Genomic DNA, 19,746 nt, shown 5'->3' with positions numbered 1-19,746 from the left:
TCATTCTCTGCACCTAAAAAAGGGGAGAATCCTGTAACAAAATGGCTTCCGAACATACCCATAATAGCATAAACACGTTTGAATTCATATGAACTAAAAAGAGTGAAGCTCTTGAAAAGAAATTTACGATAGAACTGAAACAGTTATCTGGAATTGAATTTCAGTAGCAAGGATGATTACACCAGGTAAACACATGATAGAAGAAGGGAAAAAAGGGGGACTTACTATCATAGTTTTAAATTTCGGATGTTGGGTTTTGGTTTGGACCGAAACTGAAATTACATTGAGTCAGATTTTTACATGATTTCCCCGAAATTTCAGGGAACCGAAATTTCGTTTTTCACCCCCATTTACAAAATTCCTACCGAAATGTAAAAGATTTCCACCAAAATGTAAAGATTTCCACGGAAATTACTGAAATTTCCACCAAAATGGCAGAAATTTCCATCGGAATTTTGTACTTTTCGCTGGAAATTTTAAGAAAACCAAAATTTTTGTCAATTTTTTACATGATTTCGGCCAAAATTTCCACCGAAACCGACATTTAAAACCTTGCTTACTATGAAGATCCTCTCCCACTACTTCCATGGAGGGAGAAATCTCTCCTCGAGCCCAAGGCTCTCTACAGTCTACATAAAACCTCATAAAACCTCCAAACACTCAAAAGTTTTCAAAATCTGGACTAAACTGAATTTCAGCACCAATAGCCTATTTATAGGCCGCATGGGAAGCTTATAGCATGTGGCCAGTTGGTGCTAGCTGTTGGGCAGCTGTAAGTGCCAGCGGTAGAAGCTGACTTCACAAGGAATGACAGCAAGGAGCTAGTTGTCTAAGGCTGATGTGGCATGCTCCACTTATCACCTCCAAGGCTGTTGTAGAAGACACGTTCTCATGGACTGCTTTTACAATTCCATATGCCCTAGTCTTGCACCCCCTTCAACTTATGAGACACATAACACAAGCACCTATAATGTGTCCTTGTAACTCCTGCCCAAATTCCCTTCCCTTCATATTTCTTTGAACCCTTGAGAGTATAGCCCCCCCCCCCCCACCCCCCCCACCCGCCTTCATTCTATGAAAAGAAATATGACAACTACTTACCACCCTACTACCTACATGATGCCCCAAGCTTCCAAGGGTGTGGTCCATGTCCGCATCAGAAATTTACGAGCCACAAGAAAATGGGAAGAGAATACATTAATGAAAAAATACCCCTATATATTTGATAAAATGGCAAACACACATGTCAAAATATTAGAAGGGCCATTTGGATCAACCCTAACACAAGAACGTCGTCTTATCGTTTTCAAGATGAGAATGTGACAATCACAGAAAAATAGCCCAACTAGTTATTCATCTAGAAAGTGGATAATGTTTCCATTTCTTACTATCCACTTTCCCATTTCTTACAATACTACAAAATTCATGGCAAGCCCTTTCTAACATGCACCATTCTCGTAGACAATAACCAAAGCTCAATAATACACATTAGATCTCCACTTGAGATGATTCCATGAGAAGCTCAATAGTACATTAGATCTCCACTTGAGATGATCCCATGAGGTAATTGTCAATGCAAAATGTATAAGGCGGCCCTTTTCTAAATGCAACATTCTAGTAGACAGTAGACAATAACCAAAGCTCAATAATACATTTGATCTCCACTTGAGTCCTCTTCAAAAAAAATAATACATTTGATCTCCACTTGAGATGATTCCATGAGATAATTGTCGTTGCAAAATGTATAAGGGCATATAGAGGATTTGGCTCCAAAGCACAACGTTCTCTATTTTATTTTATGTACGCAGGGGTAAGGCTGCGTACATCTAGCCCTCCCCAGACCCCACAATGGATGGGAACCTCGTGCACTGGGCCGCCCTTTTCTTTTAGTTTCTTCAAACCTATATTCAAACAAAAATCCTTGGCACCGAAGCTGCCGTGGGGCATTTAACATGCATTCATCGGGACTCTGGAATCATCCTTTTCCATTCTTCGGTTATATATGGAAAGATAGAAAGAAAATGACAAAAAATTTGTATATTCACTTCATCTTGTTACCACAACCATCTTTATTTACAAAAATCTCTATTTTATTTTCATTTCCTTAGTTTCTCCAAACCTCTCACTAATAACCCACTATAACAAATGAAGAGAGTTCAAACAAAATTACTTAGCACTGTGGTTGCCATTTTTCTAAAGAAATTAACATATGATAGATGACGTATTTCAAATGGAATATATGAAAGAATACAAATGGTGAATATATATATACCGGCCTCACCTTCCTCCTCAGGTCAATTTTGTATTTAAAAAAATTCGGAAAAAACCTAAAACTGCCTCTTGATGCCGATATATTCTTTTGGGATTTTCACACAATCTCGCCTCCCTCTCCTCCCTTTATTATAGCTGGCGAGATTTTCAGTCCCACGATATTTTTGACATTTGAGATATCTTCTTAGCCACGTTTCACGTCTCACTCTTTCTCTCCCTCTCTTTTTACGATTCTTCCTGGAATTTTACTCATTCCTGCATGTTTACCTCTCAGGAAATTCAAAGAGAAACGAAATAACTTTTCACCCCTCCATCCTCCCTCGAAATTAGGGGCTGTTACAATTTCCCATATTCCCGATTTATCTTATTTCTTCATCGAGGGTTTAAAGTGGTTTATTCTCATGCTTTTCCCGAAGGGGTTTATTCTCTTCTTTCGCCACTTTTGTCTCATACTTTTCAAGCCCGATTAAAGGAGTGAAGCAACCCAAATTTCAAGCATTCTGAAGAAAAAAACCCATTTTGAAGAACACAGAGTCTATACACAGCATGAGAAGATTAAAACCCATTTTGAAGAATACAGAGTCTATGCACAGCATGCGAAGATTTGGTACACTGCAAGATTCAGTTACAAAACAAATTTTTTGATTGGATTTTTTATTACTCATTTGATTTCTATATTGTCTGCTTTGGTGAGAGAATTTTATGTATGTTCTTTTATCTTTTTTTTTCAAAGGATTTGTTGATTTTTGAAAATCTATTAAAAATGGGAAATTCCATTTTTTCTTTAACTGATCATTGGTGTGGGTCCTTATCGGTACATAGCACGACTGTTGATGTCGGTCTCTATTGTCTGCTCATTTTTTATCTTTTCTTCTATTCTCCTATTTTGAGAGTTGGTATTGCTACATCTATTTCTATTTCAAATCTAAAGTTTTAGTTGCATTGTGTTTGTTAGTCTGATGCAGGTTCTCAAATGTTTCTCCATAGATACCCCCAATTTACAAAAAAAATCTTGCTGCTGCTGTTGTGGTAAAGGCCATTTTACCTTTTTCTAATTTATTTTTTTTAAACTACCAATAAGATTTATTTTATTTTAAAAAAAAACCACCAGCTAAGGAAATGAACCGTTTAAGCTTCGAGGGGTCCAGACTGGATCCATTATAAGATGTGAAGAATCATTTAAAACGATTCAACTCTTCATCAATTTTGTGTTCCCTGGTCACATTGTTTAGGTGGATTTGTTAACCTTGGCAGGGGCAGAGCAAGGAATTTACACTTGGAGGGGCCGGACTAATTTACACTGGCCTCCATTGGTCACTGGGAGGCCATGGCCATTAAACTAACCAAGCATGCACGTACATGCCATGAAGCATAAAAGGGATTTTGCAAGACATCGGGGGGCCATGGCCCCCCTCATGCTATATGTGCCTCCGCCCCTGAACCTTGGGTTAGGTGTTTTAACTGATTTGGGAATTGGGTATTTTTTAGTTAATTTATATTTGTCCATGTTTTCTTTGTCATTAGCTGCACCCCATATATGCTTTCTTCTATTTCTATGGATTTGCAGACTTTCTGAATTTTAGTTAGATGAGGAGATTGGGTTCTCCTTTTCATCTATCACCTTTTTATTTTTTAATTGGGTTATTTCTTTTTCTTTCTCCTCACGCCGTTGGAGTGATTTCAAGTATTTGGGGACTGTTTTCCATTGTTCTCTCTGCGTACCTATTTTCTTTTGGTGGATTTGTTAACTTTGGGTTGGGTGTTTTAATTGAATTGGGAGTTGGGTCTTTGTTTTGTTAGTTAATTTATTTTTTTTGAACCAACTCAAAATGAATTACAGTTTGATATATAGGATACTAGAACTACTAAAATACAGTGATATTTTACTTCTATTTTGAGGTACAAACAAAACATATTGGTAAGGAAGATAAAAGGAGATTACCTCAATTTCTTGACTACTGCATGAAGAAAAATCAACAGATGAGCTACTTTCAGCCTTGGGAGTAACTACACCATCTACACAATCTGGAGATTCTGAACTTGATTTCTGAAGAGCCTAATTCATTCCAAAACATAACAATCTTGAATCATATGGCAACCCATTTCATGATTAATTTATTAATATGAAATCTATCTCAGCATGTTTTGAAAAATACAATAGGGCAAACATTAAGTCATACTACTTACTAGCACCGATTGAATCATAAAAGAAAATAAAGGGTAGATTGAAGAAACATAAAAGTTTATGAAGCATTTATAGTTCACATACTAACAGAAAAACTGTCAAATTAATATTCGTCAAAATGAAAACTAGAGCATGTGCACCACTTATATGGGAATTTAGGAGATTGAGGCCATGCAAAATGGTTGTTAGTAGTTAAGAATCAATTTTCATCTTATGGATTGAAAGACATACTTCTCTCGCATGTCGATGGGTTTAGATGCTCTATATAGTTCACAACTGTATAGGAATAGCAATGTTAATGTAGAAAACCGAGAAATACTGAAATTCCAAGGGTGGTCCCGAGTATGGCAACTAATGAGGAGGTAAAATTAGGTTGCTAACAAGTTTTAACCTTTTGAAAACTTCTAACCCAATTTTGAAGATTAAGAGATCAAAGAAGAAAATTAAGCACAACAAGTTAAATCCTAAGTGCAATGCAAATGTAGAGCAAGAGACAAGAGAGAGTGCACCCGAGATTTAAAGTGGTTCGGTCCTCAAAACGCGAGGCCTACTCCACTCCACCAACCAAACCCGTTGATGGCTTCACTATTTGATCTTCTTAACTTCGGCGAAGATCGGTGCCGATTACAATTCCAACCGCCTTTAACCTTGGTGGCGATCCTCACCACGGAGAGTGGGCTCCGCTTCTCCGAACACTCGCCCGAATACATTTTTCTTGATAAAGAAAGAACAAAAAAATCCCTCACAAGGGTTTACAAACTTTGTAGAAGATGTACAAATTTGACCCTAATGATCCAAATCCTAATCTTAGAGGATGAGAGGCATAAACAAGCTTGAATCACTCTTACGATGTTCAAATAGAGTTTTTGAGTGTTAGGATTAATAATTGGGAAGTTTAGAATGCCCATATATATAGAAAAATCAAATATGACCGTTTGAGGGGCATAGTGGTAAATCTGGCAAACTTTCAAACGGCTATATTTCTTCCCGTTATAGTGGTCTCGGAGTTCCGAGAAATTTTCTCGAAGTTCCGAGAATTTCTCTCGGAGTTCCGGGAAAACAAACAGAAGTTGGAAAAAAGCTACTGGACCAAATCTCGGAGCTCCAAGGATTTTCTCGGAGTACCGAGCTCGGAGCTCCGAGAATTCTCTCGGAGTTCCGAGAAGCCTATATGCAGCAGATTTTCAATTTGGGATTGTTATGAGGGTTTCAAAGTGTTGGAACACCACAAGGACAATCACTTAAACATTTAGGGTGTGTGTTTATTTACTTCATTTATGCCTCTTAAACTTAAGCTAAGATTTGATCAATACAAACTAAAAAAGACTTAAAATGGTCTTCACTTGCAATGCTTCAAGTCTTCTAGAGTCTTAGATTTCCGACGACTTTGGCCTTCCGAATGTGGTCAAATGAGTGCTTCTTGGCCTCAATCTAAGCAATCTTGTCTTTACACATTCATGATCTACAACTTAGACAAACAAACACATTAGTGATATAAATCACTTGTGTATTGGAATCATCAAAATAAGATGGGAATGCCAAGGTGGGAAACATTGGGCTTACAAATACCTTCCCAAATATGGATCAAACATGATGTACAGCAAAAATGTCAAGAAAATATCTAAAGAAACACAATCACAAAAGCAAGAACATGAGATTTGTGTGGTCCGACAGTGTGCCTGCGTCCATAGGAGAAGAGTTTCACTATTTCGGTTAAGGGTTACAAACTCTTCTTCTCGGCCAAGAAAACTCAAAGAAAACCTCACTACTAGTAAGCATAATATGCGGCTTACATATCAATGTCACTACATCAAAAAATATTATCAAAATACTCTTTAGGGTAAAATCAAAAATTAAATTTTCCTTCCGGAGCGCGCTGCCCCCTGCACCGCTAGCGAGCTGGGATTCCAACTGCACAATCAAGATGATTTGCAACCTTCTCATTGTCCATGCTTTCAACCGCATCAAGATTTGAGACGGCAGCAAGAAGGGACTATGGCAATTATTGCCTCAAACCACTGCAGCATGCAGGCGGTTGGTAGGAATTTCACCTTGTAAGCAAGAAGGGATTTCATTTGATATGTCGAGCGACTTTGCGAATGGATTGGTGAGAGCTGGCGGAGGCATCATCGCTCAGATCATCACATATCTCCTCCAGACGGTATTTACCCATCCATCCGTCCCTGCTATATCCTGTCCTCGGCCCTCACATAACCACACTCGCATGTGCATCCTTTCATGTGAATACTCGCCAGCAAACAGTAAGAGTTGCAAATAGGCGGCAAGCTCGTCGTCTCAGATGCTTAGGCCTGGACTGCCCGGGGAAATCTACTGCAAATCCTTCAGGTCAACCACTTTTTTTATCTTCTTTCTCCTCATTTCCTTCTGCTCTTGGCCTCTTGGTCAACGTCCACTAGGTTAGGTCTCTCTCCCCGCCCCTCCCTGCACTCCAAATCCAACTTTACATGTTTTAGGTTGTTGGCTTTACGTGTTTTTAGGTCGTTCTGCCACTTGCGCACCAAAAACTCCGACTTTCCCTCACATAATTACTCTATAGATGAGGGCATGCGACTTCCCTTATTTAGGGTAAACAATGGGTAGGGCAAAGCGACTTACAGCCTTAAGAAGGATAAGTTTCCAGACTTACGATCATCGGAACACCCATCACTTTTGCACAAGGGATAAACAAATATTTAACCTAGGAAGCACGGGTACTCTCCCGAGGCTCCCGTACCCGACACGTATTGGGTGTGGGTACATTCGGGTACGCCCCAGGTACGTCTTGGGTACGTACCCCAATTTTGGTTGCTAGGTGCGTATCGGGTGCGTACCCGACACCTCCTGCTTCTCCTGTCTGGTGTAAATCCTTCCTATGCTTCTTCTCTCTCCTCTCCTGTACTCAGTATTTACATGTAAACCGTTTAAGTAAATGTCCATTTACTTAAGATTTACATGTAAATAACGGAATACCCCCATTTGGATTTATTAAAAATAGTTTCAAGACCCAAATCTAAAAGGAAAAAAGTCAACTCTCCTATTCTAGTACAAAATCCGAAGAAAAAGGATCGGGTCAAAATTTTAACTTTCTTAACTTCCAAACGGTTGGGTATTTTTCAAATTTTAAAAATTTATAAAATCAATCATGTCCAAACATTATTAAATCCCAAAAGTCCGGTATAAAAATCTCATAATTTGGTCTCTAAAAATTATTCATCTTTTCAGGCACTGGTCATCACACTGGTCAACACACTAGCGAAAGACTTTTTTTCTAATGAAAGACTTTTTTTCTAATGAATGATGTATTGATGCCTCATGTTATGAAATATGGAACTTAATCACTTAGGAAATTAAGAGTAATATTAGAATTTTCCATTTTGGTGATGTTACTGTTATTTGATTGCTCGCCAATAATTATTTTTTAATTTTTATAAATATATAATAAAATATTAAAATATATTATTATATTCGGCGTACCCGAACGTACCCGCACCCGGTTTTTTTGCAAAATCACATACCCGTGTAGTGTCGTACCCGCACCCCGTACCCGTACTCGTGCTTCATAGTATTTAACCCATTATTTACCCTCACTGGAAGAGACCCTAGGTAATAGAAGGATGAAAGGAAAAAAATTACACTATGATACAGTTTGATGAAGCCTTCTTGTGCTTCTTCAATCCAATTTTATCTTCAAACATCAACTTACAACCAGGGTCTTTCATGTTCATTACTTACAACTATAACTTCTCATAAGTTTATCAGCTTAAAAAAGGTGTAGGGAGTATCTAGGGAAATTATGATTTCGGGGATGAACATTTAAGGTTAGATTGAGGAACTGCAAGACATAAATTTCCATGAAAAAATTGTTGGGGATTCTTTAATCTCTCTTTACATATTAGGCTAATAACCAAAATAAATGCTAGCGTAGGCATGGAATAATCACTTACGGAATATGTAAATAGAGTCTCCAATAACAAGTCAACATCCTGTTCATCTGTATGTAAAAAATTACCATTTAATAATCAATATCCTGGAATACAAAATATAATGTTGTATGAGGGTATAATCAGGCATGAACTTGAAAAGCTACAAATGATCTATTTAAATTGGTACATTCACGCATGAGCATCTGCAAGTGTATGATACCCTACCATTTTCCTCGATCACTTTCTGAACAAGAGTTGGAGTGAAACCCATCCCTACAAAATATGATTTTAAATGACTCGACGAGGATCCTGCAAGACTCCCCTAGAATCAAATAATAAGTGATAAGCAAATAAGTAACTTTCCAAGAGTCGATGATTTGACATTTCAATCCATTAAACTAACTCTATAGAAAACGACTACTGGAAGGCAAGGGGAAACGCTAAAATTTTGTAGGAGACCACAAAACAAATTAAAGGCAACAATGATGTTAAAATGCATAACAGTAAATAATCCATAGATTCAAACAATCATAGGTGTGAATCAAAGTAGAAAGCGATAATTTGAGGAACACACAAACCCATTCAAAGGAAACTAATAAATTACAATAAGATACACATCTCGCAACTCTTCTTCTTTGTCTTGGGATAGATATCTCTTCAATATTACAATTTGTGCTGTTGTTCAAAACTCCATGAAACTCAATTCCAAGTTGGGAGCACTAAAACAGGGAGGGGCGACAGGTCAATGAGAAAGGATGATGGTGTATCTTCTCTCTACTTGTTCTAAAGCTTCCCAATTTCAAGTTTGGAGATGAATTTTAGTTTTTAATAGACGAATCCCAAAGCAAGTTTTTTTATGTAACTTTGAAAACCATCATTGTAGAAATGTACAAAACATGTAGGTTGGGGCGAGAGGTTTTCACATTAAAAAAAATTAGTTCTACAGAATGCATGGTGTGGATTGCTAAAAAGGGTAACCTAGTTGCTCTAGTTTATGCAAGCGAATTTAGTGAGACCAAACCAGCTCATGGTGGCGAATTTTATATCAATTTTTGCTAGCTCTGGACAATTGGATCTTAGAAGAGAAATTAGTATCTTGTGTGATGTCCCAGTCGTCATATGGGTGGCAATAAATTTTCCAAAGAAGTGGGTTGGGATGTTAGGTTTCTCTGATGAAGAGTTGGAGCACTAAAACAGGGAGGGGTGGGAGGTCAAGGATGACTGTGGACCCCATAATCCTATGGTAAAGTTGTAACTAAACACCATTGGTGGTCTCAGGCAGGACCCTGCTCAAGGATGGCTTTAGTAAACCAAAGTCTTTGTCTTTTAAAAACAAAAAAATGGTACGAGGGTATATTTGTCTATCGGAAAAATGGTCTTCTCAAGTCATAAACAACAAAAAAAGGGGTGAATGGCTAAAACAGGGGACATAAATAACATTTTCCTTTTAAAAATTCAACCTCTTCCGCATTCCAAAAAAAAAAATCAACCTCTTCCAGAAAATTTTAAACTCATGATTTAATTAGCAACTAGTGGTAAAGGTATCCAACGGTTAAAACAAAAAAGCAAAAAAAACGAAATTCAAATCTTATGATTGTAAAAGCTTCTGCAAAATTGTGATGTATGGTGGTAACTAAACATGACCTTATACGATAGAGATGTACCTCAGTGGGCTTTGCACAACCTGGATCAGAAGAGAACTCCAAACCCATGCCTAGATCGGGCATGGTTCCGGTAGAACCTTCCGGGTCTGAAGAATCGTTCCTGGTGGCGCAATCAACTATCTTGCCCTATAGAACAGAAGTAAGGCATTACAATATAAGATATAGAGATAAGGTATGTCATAAACAACCTTCCATACAAGAAAGATACGAAAATACCATTTTGCAATGCAGAAGCTCTGGTGAATAAAGGCAAATAGTTCTTGGAACGGGATTGAGCGTCTAGCTCAACAGTCAAAGGCTTTGTTCTCCAACCTGGAGGTCGGAGGTTCAATCCCAGCTTACCTACCAAAAAAAGTTCTTGGATCATCAGAGACTAATTCAGTTCGGCCTTCTTAGATTCTCTGCAACATGATTATATTAACGATGACTGCATGGAGCAAATTGTAATTGCAATACTCATAAATTCATGAACTTAAGGCAATACTGGCATTATAGTGTAGCATAACTTCTGGCTAACAATGCAACGACTAAGACAGACATTGTTAGACAAGTTTATACATAATATAATTGAATTGGTATAATTGCTAAAACAAGAGTAAGTGCACGAAAAGGCAGTGGCACTAACAAGCTTTGGAAAGGCATGATCATAACCAACTTTAACTGCATTCATTCTCATAGTTCTATCATCAGGAAAAGCTTACAATTGTGATCTTTCTATTACAACATAGTGAAGTAACCCATCATTTATATATTTAATTGTAAGAACTTGTCAAGGTTTTTTTTCCCTTTAATCAAGAAAGATTCCAAAAATCCTCAACCTGGGATATCTTATCCACGACCTCCTCAAGAGCCCCCTCAACATGTTTTGCTTACAGTACCATCCGTTGGATATGCTCCTAAATCCTAATGCAAACCCTAGGCTCCGATATCAAATTGGTGCAACCTTGGGGTTCGCAGGGTGACTTCCGGGAATTTAATAGGAATAAAACAATTTTAATTCAATAGAAGACACCAATGTTCATTCCTGAAATTAGATTAAACATCCCATGAGATTCAATTACAGCCAGTGGAAATATAACAGATCTCAAATAATTTACGATAAAAATCCAATGTATGAAATAATCTAATCTATGGCCCAAGTAATATCTACGGGTGGCTAGGGTGTGGTAATCGGCAATGGAGTCAAGGCAAGATGATGGGAAAACTAATAAGATCAAGGAAAAGTTAGGTAAGGAATTTAAAACGGGATGGGAAAGAAAAGAATAGGTAATCAAGATCAAGATCAAGAAAGATCATGATTAGGAAGAAGAACAAGATCAGGAAAAGAATAGAAGATCAAGGTGAAGAAAAGACAAGGGGATAAGGAGAAACGGTTTATAAACCAACCAGAAAGGGTGAAAAGGGAGGACTGAGGGAACACAACCGAGGAGGGTGAAAAGGGAGGAAAGAGAAACAGTTTATAAACCCAACCGGGAAGGGTGAATGAAAAGGGAAGATTATGAATAAGTGAGAGGGAGAAAAGGAAGATGGAACAGGGGAGAGAAGAGAAAAGGACTGGATATCATATTGTCAATCAAGTCTGTCAGCATTTACAAACCCCAGTGAGGGGCATTTGTAGGCAACAAAGAGAATCTTAAGGGACATTAGAGGGAGAATGAGTTATGGACTGTTTTATGAAAAGTGGATACATGGAAGGGTTATAGCTGCATGGTACTAAGATGTTGATTGGGCAGGAAACCCTGATAAGAGAATATCTGTGATAGGATTTCGTGTAATACTAAATGGATATCTTGTTTCATGAATTAGCAAGAAAAAAAGAACTGAGGCTAGAACCAATGCAAAAAAAAGGCTGAGCACATGGCAATGGCGTGCATGATAGGTGAGCCAATGTGTGTTATTATAGGAGTTACACATCATTTCCTATACACAAACATTGTTTTGTGACAACCAATCTGCCATTAAAATGTCACAGAATCGTATATTTCACACCAAGCCCAGACTAATTAGATAGATTTTCACTTTGTTCGTGAGAAGGTAGGAAGTCAAGAGAGGATACCAGAGCAAATATTGAGCAAAGACCAATTGGCTGATATCATCACAAAGGAGCTGACAGCAGACAACATCATCTACATCTACTTTACAAGTTGCAAATGTTCAAAGTAAATGTTCAGAGTAACATTTCAGCTTGAGGAAGAACATTAGAGAAGTCATTACTGGTCATTAAGGGAATATGGTTAATTTTCTACATTTTTTTTTTGGAATAGTATGGGTAATTTTCTACATTATTAATAAAAAGGGTTGTAATGCGTTTTACTACACATTGTGTGGTTTCTCTCCCAATCTCCTCTTCCCACCCATCATCATCTTCGAATTATTTACAGGTCAACAAAAATAAAGTCCAACACCTATTATTTACAATGTGGGCCCCCTATGTTAGTGAGGTCTAGCTCATATGAGCTTCTATGAGCTCTAGCTCACAAACATTTTACCCTTTTAGAATACTCCAAAATAAAATAAATATTACATGTTGCTGTCCAAGAAAACCTAGTAAATAAAACTTCTAAAATTGGACTTTTACTCGCTAAACTCAATCAAGCATTAAACATTAAAGTTCAGCCCTTAAAATGATTTGGCCAATGTTCACCAACCTTGGATTAATATAGCTTCATTACTGAATGTCAGAAAAGAATGTTTGCACTCCAATAGTACTTGCAGAAAATGCCTCCATGCTTCGATACCGTAGTACCATACTACCCAGTCAAAAACCTATATTACCCAAATAAGAGAACAACAAAAACTATCATAAAAATATCGGGAAAAAAAAATACAACAATAACACAAATAAGAAAACCCCCACAATGGAAGCAAATAAAACATCAAACCAACATATATGCTAGGGCATGTTCGATATAGACCTGTCATACAAAAGCCCAGAGTCCCAATCACTGAAACTGTTATTCTCAAAAATCTACTTTCAACCCACTTTGTGTTACAACCAGTTTTCCTTCTTTAGATTATTTATATTGTAGTAGGTTTCCTTATTTTCCTTTTCTGCTGATTTCTATTTCCTATTTTGCTCTCCCTAATTTCTATAACATGTAGATGTCATATGATGTCGTATGGGTATTCAGCAAGTAAATAATCACATAGGGCACGTTTGGCTACCATGAATATGATGTCGTGACGCCTCCAAGTGGTGAGAGGGTTAAGTGGCTAAAAATCAGGAAACAAAAAAACTCTACTCAAAATCAGATCGACTATTTCCTATTTTTTGCCACTTCTCATCATAGAAAGAAACTATGAGCAGAAAATAAAGCATTTCTTCCAAACAAAAATATCAGAGAAAAAAAAAACAAACAAAACCCTAAATAACAGACATGCAGAATTAAAAAAATTGTTTCACAGCAGAATCTAAAAGATGTCTGCACGAAATTGAAAATAAGGAAGAAATACAAGGAGATTAAAACAGCAAAAATATGAGCGGAAAATCCAGCATTTCGTCCAAACAACAATATCAGAGAAAAAATAACAAACAAAACCCTAGGTAACAGACATGGAGAGTTACAAAATTATTGGACAGAAAAATCAAAAATTTGTCCGCACAGAATTGAAATTAAAAACAAAATGCAGAGATTAAATCAGCAAAAGGTTAAAATTGAATAATGCGGTGAACAAAGACACGGACAAAGATTTACATGGTAGTAGAGAAAAGGAGAAATTTAAAAAACGAAAATTCTCAGACCTGAAAATCCGAGCTTTGGGATTTTGGAAGGAGAATCTAGTGAAATAAGAAATGCCAGTAAAACGAGATTATGTAACGCGCCCAACAAACGTGGTTTCAGAAATTACAATTATACCCCTTGCTTGTACGCGAAATAACAAGGAAAACACCTTTTAAAAGGAAAAATGATAAATGCGCCACTTTTTTATTACTTGGAACACCCAGCAACAGTGTATCGATGACTGCAGAGGGCTGATGTGCTTCACGTCAGAAGGATTCAACGGATTTGATTGCTACGTACACTCCAGTTGGGTGTACGATGTGATGAAATTTGAGTTCGTAATATAAACTGTTTTTGCATTACTCGAGATACGCACTCCCTCTTTTTGTTTTAGGCGCACGTGTAACGATAAAGAATCCCATGCTCTAACAAAAAATATGCCTCAAGAAATGACGTGGCGGGGATTTTTTTGTTAGAGGATTATTATAAGCCTGGGGATTTTTTGTTAATTTGTTAAACAGAGAGGGTGTTTTGGTAATCTGATTTTTCACTCTTTTGGAAAGCCAGCTGTAATGCAATCATTTTATCTGAGCACTACAAGGAAAACGGGATTCCGTTTTGGAAAAAAAAAAGGTTCAACCATTTGAGCCACTTCCACTAAAAGACAAATGAAGGAGCTCAAATCCCCATAAAAACAATAAATACACATTTAAAGGGTCAAATCAAGAGTAAAAAGCACTACCTTGATATTTGATCCAACAGCAGCACAGTTTTTAAGAGACAGATGATAAGGGAGAAAAAGAGAAAAATCATCCTTCGGAACATATGATGAAGAGAGAGAAAAAGAAAAAGCATCCTTCCAAAACAAAAAAAATTCAATGCTATATTAATAGGGATATGATGCCAGCACAATATAAAAGGTTCTTACAATTTCCCAAAATCTCTCGGGAGCCCATTAAAGAAGGATAGACAGCTGGGTTTGTTGTGCAAATATCAAAATATGATTGTGCTGATAACATTTCCTGTTATCAACAAAAGAGAGTTTTGTCGATGTGGCACACAAAAGCCAAGCAAAACCCCGAGGCCATCCCAGCTTTTGTGCAACCAAATACTCAACTCTACTCAACAAAGCCTTCTGTGCCAAACTAGTTGGGGTTTGTGCAACTAAATACTCCTAACATAATTTTTTGAAAAATTGAAGGCAAATAAAAGATCTGACGCTCTGTGTGCTTGTTTTCATGAGAAATTACATAGTGGCCGACCGTGAAGCACCGTCAAGGTGGCACGTCAAATGTACCATCCTTGATATTTAATCCAACAGCAGCATCTTAAAAAGTGTGCTGCTCTTGGATCAAATATCAAGGATGGTACCGTTTTGACAGTCAAACACCTATAAAAACTCAGTTTTCATATAAAGGAAAAGTAAAGTGGAATTAAGTATGGATTTTGTTAGGGCACTAGTTAAGGTGCATTAGGAAAGGAATTTTCCAATCATTTTTTACATCGTTTGAGAATTTTACAAATATTCTGAGTCATTTTTATCAAAACTCGTGTAAAATTCCTTTCCCAATTCCTTTCCCAATGCACCTTAACGAAGGGGACTAGTTAACAAAACCCATTAACTACTAGTGGAGTGAGAGTGTAATGTGGAGAATGAAGAGTGTGCTTAGCTGTGTGAAAGGCTCCACCCTTGATATTTAATAAAACATCAGCACAGTTTTTAAGAGACATGTTGAAGAGAGAACGAGTGAGACAAATGTTGAAGAGAGAGAAAGAAAAAGCATCATTCCCAAAAATATTCAATACTATATTATTAGGGAAATAATACCACCACAACTGTATTTTGATATTTTGACCGAAAGGTTATTACATTTCCCAAAATAACCAATTAAAGAAGAAAATCAAAATATGGTTGTGTTGATAACTTGATAACCTTTCCTTATTATGAACTCAAAGGGAGTTTTGTTGATGTGGCACCCAAATGCCAAGCAAAACCCCCACTGCATCTGGCTTTTGTGCAACCAAACACACCTAACATAATTTTTTGAAAAACTAAAGACAAATAAAAGATTTGAGGCTTTGTATGCTTGTTTTCATATACAGGAAAAGTAAAGAGGAATTAACTATTAGTGGAGTGAGAGTAATGTGGAGAGTGAAGAGTATGCTTAGCTGTGGAGAGAAAAAATGAATCGGCTAAAAATGGGTGGCAATATCAATCATGGTAAATTTTTTCCTTGGCAATATCAATGTCGACCATGGTTCAGTCGTGCCAAAATGGGTTGGTCGTGATGATTTCTTGTGGTGTTTCTATAGAATTAAAGATGTAAGGGGGTTGAGCCTCTAGCTCAATTGGTAAAAACTATGTTCTTATACCTGAGGTTAGAGGTTCAATGCCGGCTTACCTAAAAAGAATTAGCAATGTATCTGGAGCCAGACTATCTGATGGATCCAAAATATCCAAATATTAAAACCTCTCTCTCTCTCTCTTCTGATTCAAAATGGATTGTGACCTTTCCCTATTTGAGATTATGCCAACCGATTGTGGTCGAAAACCATTTTCCTGATAAATTCTAGAGATTTCACTAAACTTGGATGCATTTACAAGAGGATCAATGTGTGCTTATATAGAGCACTTAAATGATAAACATGGAATGGAATCGAGATAATTCTAGAAGAAAATAATCCTAATCAAATCTACTTTCCTAATCTCTATTGCTTGCCTCTTCTAATCCACTTGCCTAATTATCTAGTTGCCTCTTTTACCCAACTTACCTAATCTACCTCCAAGATGATCAAACGGTGAGATCTTAACCCAATCTAACCGTTGGATCCCACATATTCTAACATGCCCCCTCAAACGTATATGGATTGAAAATCGATATACGCTTGACAGCAATTAAAAAAAAATTCCCAATACAATAGAATTCCCCAAATTACAAATGTAATAAAAATCAACCGATTTGATGCACACTTCCAAAAGTCTATGATGAAGATCCTCTGATGAAGACTGATGTTGTTGCCAATGATCATTGATGATGGTTGCCGAAGAAGATTCCGCTTGTTGATGTGTCACGAAGAGGGTTTAAAAGCCAATAGATCATAGCCTCAATGGGGCTAGATGATACTCAAGCCTCGATGGGCGAGTAGAAATTGGTCATTATGGACCAATGCCGGAATAGGCAAGAAATGGGTCACAATGGACCAATGCCTCCATGGGCAAGAATGAGCCTCGATGGGCAAGATAGCATGGGTCGGCTTTGAATACCGATCCTCATGGAACTAAAAATTCTCCTTCAGGCACGCACTTCAAAATGAACGAAGCACCTCAACTGAAATGAGTCAATATTTCAGGCACGCACCTAAAGAAAGGTACCTCAACTGAAATAGGAGAAGAATTGAGAGATAAGGGTTTGAAAGAAAAAGAAAATAAGATGAGCGACAACGAACGATAGATGATGGCAGCAAAAATTAGTAGCATTCTAGCAAGCCTGAGAATGTTACGAATTTAGAAAGTGCGGGTGTAAGCATCAAATCTGGGGGTCTTAGATAAGGCGAGGTGGTGGTTTCCAAGAGAATAATGGGGTGAAAATATCAAATATGGGAGTGTTTTTTAGGCATGAATGAAAAGGTGTGCCGTTATCAAATTTGAGGCATAAGAAAAGACACAGATAAAGGCAAAGAATCTGCTTTTCTATTCTCAACAACAATTCACCGAAGAAGACCTTTGCATTAAAGAGGCAATGAATATGACTAAAATCTCTCATTGGATGTGATGATAACTGGAAGAAAAAGGGATAAAAAGAAGGGCATAGACAAGCGTGGTGAATAGCAAATAGTGATAGACCATCCATCAGTACAGACGGATTTGGCCGGATTCATAGGTAGGCTTGCCGTGGTAATCGTGACGGGGAGTGATGGCCACCGGCGGACGGTTAGAACACCCGCCCACCGGAGGACGGAGACTCACGTATGTTGTGCTCAGGCCATAATAGGATCTAATGCTCTGATACCATGATAAATTCTAGAGATTTCACTAAACTTGGATGCATTTACAAGAGGATCAATGTGTGCTTATATAGAGCACTTAAATGATAAACATGGAATGGAATCAAGATAATTCTAGAAGAAAATAATCCTAATCAAGTCTACTTTCCTAATCTCTATTGCTTGCCTCTTCTAATCCACTTGCCTAATTTATCTAGTTGCCTCGTTTACCCAACTTACCTAATCTACCTCCAAGATGATCCAATGGTGAGATCTTAACCCAATCTAACCGTTGGATCCCACATATTCTAACATTTCCAACCAAGTGAAAAATGTGCCATTTAAGTCTACTTTTCATTTAATCAAAATTCTAAGGAGGAAAAAAAGAAACAAAAAGCCATTTAGAAGTATAGATACTTGTCACCAAATGAAAGACTTCAGATAAACGTGCCCTGTGCAATGACTTAAGTGCGATAGTTAAATCATATTTTCATCCACTGCAGGGTGACCAGGAAGATCTGGTCATTTGTTCTAGTTCTATCCGTGGTGCATTGTGTCTTCACAGAACACACCGTCGATCCTTTTGAGGGGTGGTTCTTCAGGCCGTATAGCATGAGGGGTTACACAATCCCTCTTGGCGGTGATTTGGGTGTGAAGGAAATAGAGAAACAACCATATATTTGAAGGTATATTCAAGAAAACTCATTCCTTCCAGCATCATATCTTTTCTCTAATTGTTCAGTGCGTCAAGGTCCCCCATGAATTCAGAGGGGTCTCTGGACCCACTATGCAAATATCTTGGGTGGAGATTAGAAAGAGCTTTGTGCACAATAGCAAGACCATGCCCAGATGGAATCTCCTCCCCCAGGCCCGATCAAACTTCACTTGATGGACCTAGCTCTGGTCAGGATTGGGAGATCTCCAGACAATATTAAAAAAGAAAATGTTTTAGGTAGTGGATATTATAGGGCTAGAGCTCTTGAATGTTATTCCCTTGTAATCTTTTTTGTTTTTCTATTGTTAGGCCTGTAGCTGACCATCTTGCTCCTTTTCTTTCTTCTGATAAATTGCTGCCATTAAAAAAAAAAAGGTACAGATAAAACAATAAGAAGGATGCTATTAAATTCTAGATGTGCAGTCAATTAAGCATAAATAACAGAGAACTGATCATCAGCATTCTCCCTTCCAAGAATCAAGCCAAAACCTTAGAAGAAGAAAAGGAATAAATACTCTAACTTGAAAAAAGAAAAGAAAAAAGAAAGCTTCAAAATAATATGAAGCACATCAATCAAACATCAGTGCTTCTACCCATTGCATAACTATCCATCCAATGAGCCTATCTTGCATCCCTTTTAACCTTCTATAACTGTAGAAAAAAGTCCATGGTAGTTCCCATCTCCACCCCAGCCTAAGGCCCTGTTCGTTTTGGATGTTGAGAATCGATTTTCAGTCCAAAACTGATTACTGGCCTCAATTAAACGTAATTTTGAGTCCAATAATCAGTTTTGGACTCAAAACTAATTCTCAAAATCCAATACAAACAAACGCCAAAGTTGCTGGTTCTGGCTATCATTTTAGATTTCTCCAGATGTACTTTCAGACAAAAATATGGTATCGAACCAACACCCGTCTCTATTATGAATGCAAAAAAGAAAAGCAAAGAATATAACTGACTTAAATCTGTAAAACACGAACTGTAACTCGTTAAATTGGACCCTCCATACTATCCATGTGAAATATTTCACTGAGAACCTATATAGAGTGCTATTCCATATTGTGATTGGGTTGTTCTTTTATTCACTTTGTTTAAAATCACGTATCTAAGCTCCTTACTCAAAAGTAGACTACTGAATTCACTGAGAACCACTTTTTTGTAAACTTATTATTAGCATTATCAGGGTCAGGTTAGGGTAGCAGTTAATACAACAGGTATGCACTATGAAAAACAAAAAATATAACTCACATAAAGCTAAAACACACCTACAGTAACTCCTTTA

The 19,746-nt window shown here is 37.4% G+C and overlaps 1 protein-coding gene across 3 annotated transcripts in view; it reads right to left on the bottom strand.

Annotated features, from left to right (window-relative positions):
• Positions 1–13,829, bottom strand: part of LOC143881339 (putative inactive DNA (cytosine-5)-methyltransferase DRM3) — a 34,132-nt gene extending 20,303 nt beyond the window's left edge. For 2 of the 3 annotated variants that reach the window (XM_077384353.1, XM_077384355.1), the window contains exons 1-7: positions 13,786–13,829; positions 12,692–12,809; positions 10,260–10,385; positions 10,044–10,169; positions 8,605–8,701; positions 8,401–8,447; positions 4,214–4,327 (exon numbers count right to left, since the gene is read on the bottom strand). In XM_077384353.1, coding sequence (XP_077240468.1) covers positions 4,214–4,327; positions 8,401–8,447; positions 8,605–8,701; positions 10,044–10,169; positions 10,260–10,262 — 387 coding nt within the window. In that variant the 5' untranslated portion in view covers positions 10,263–10,385; positions 12,692–12,809; positions 13,786–13,829. The remainder of the gene's footprint in view (positions 1–4,213; positions 4,328–8,400; positions 8,448–8,604; positions 8,702–10,043; positions 10,170–10,259; positions 10,386–12,691; positions 12,810–13,785) is intronic. The other variant, XM_077384354.1, reaches the window with a different exon arrangement.
• Between the last annotated feature and the right edge of the window lie 5,917 nt (positions 13,830–19,746).

Source organism: Tasmannia lanceolata, unplaced genomic scaffold (assembly GCF_043159265.1).
Source record: "Tasmannia lanceolata isolate RefF3 unplaced genomic scaffold, GAP_Taslan_0.1 ptg000007l, whole genome shotgun sequence".
NCBI lineage: Eukaryota > Viridiplantae > Streptophyta > Magnoliopsida > Canellales > Winteraceae > Tasmannia > Tasmannia lanceolata.
Note: the sequence above shows the minus strand (reverse complement) of the source record. Positions and strands in the feature narration are given on the sequence as shown.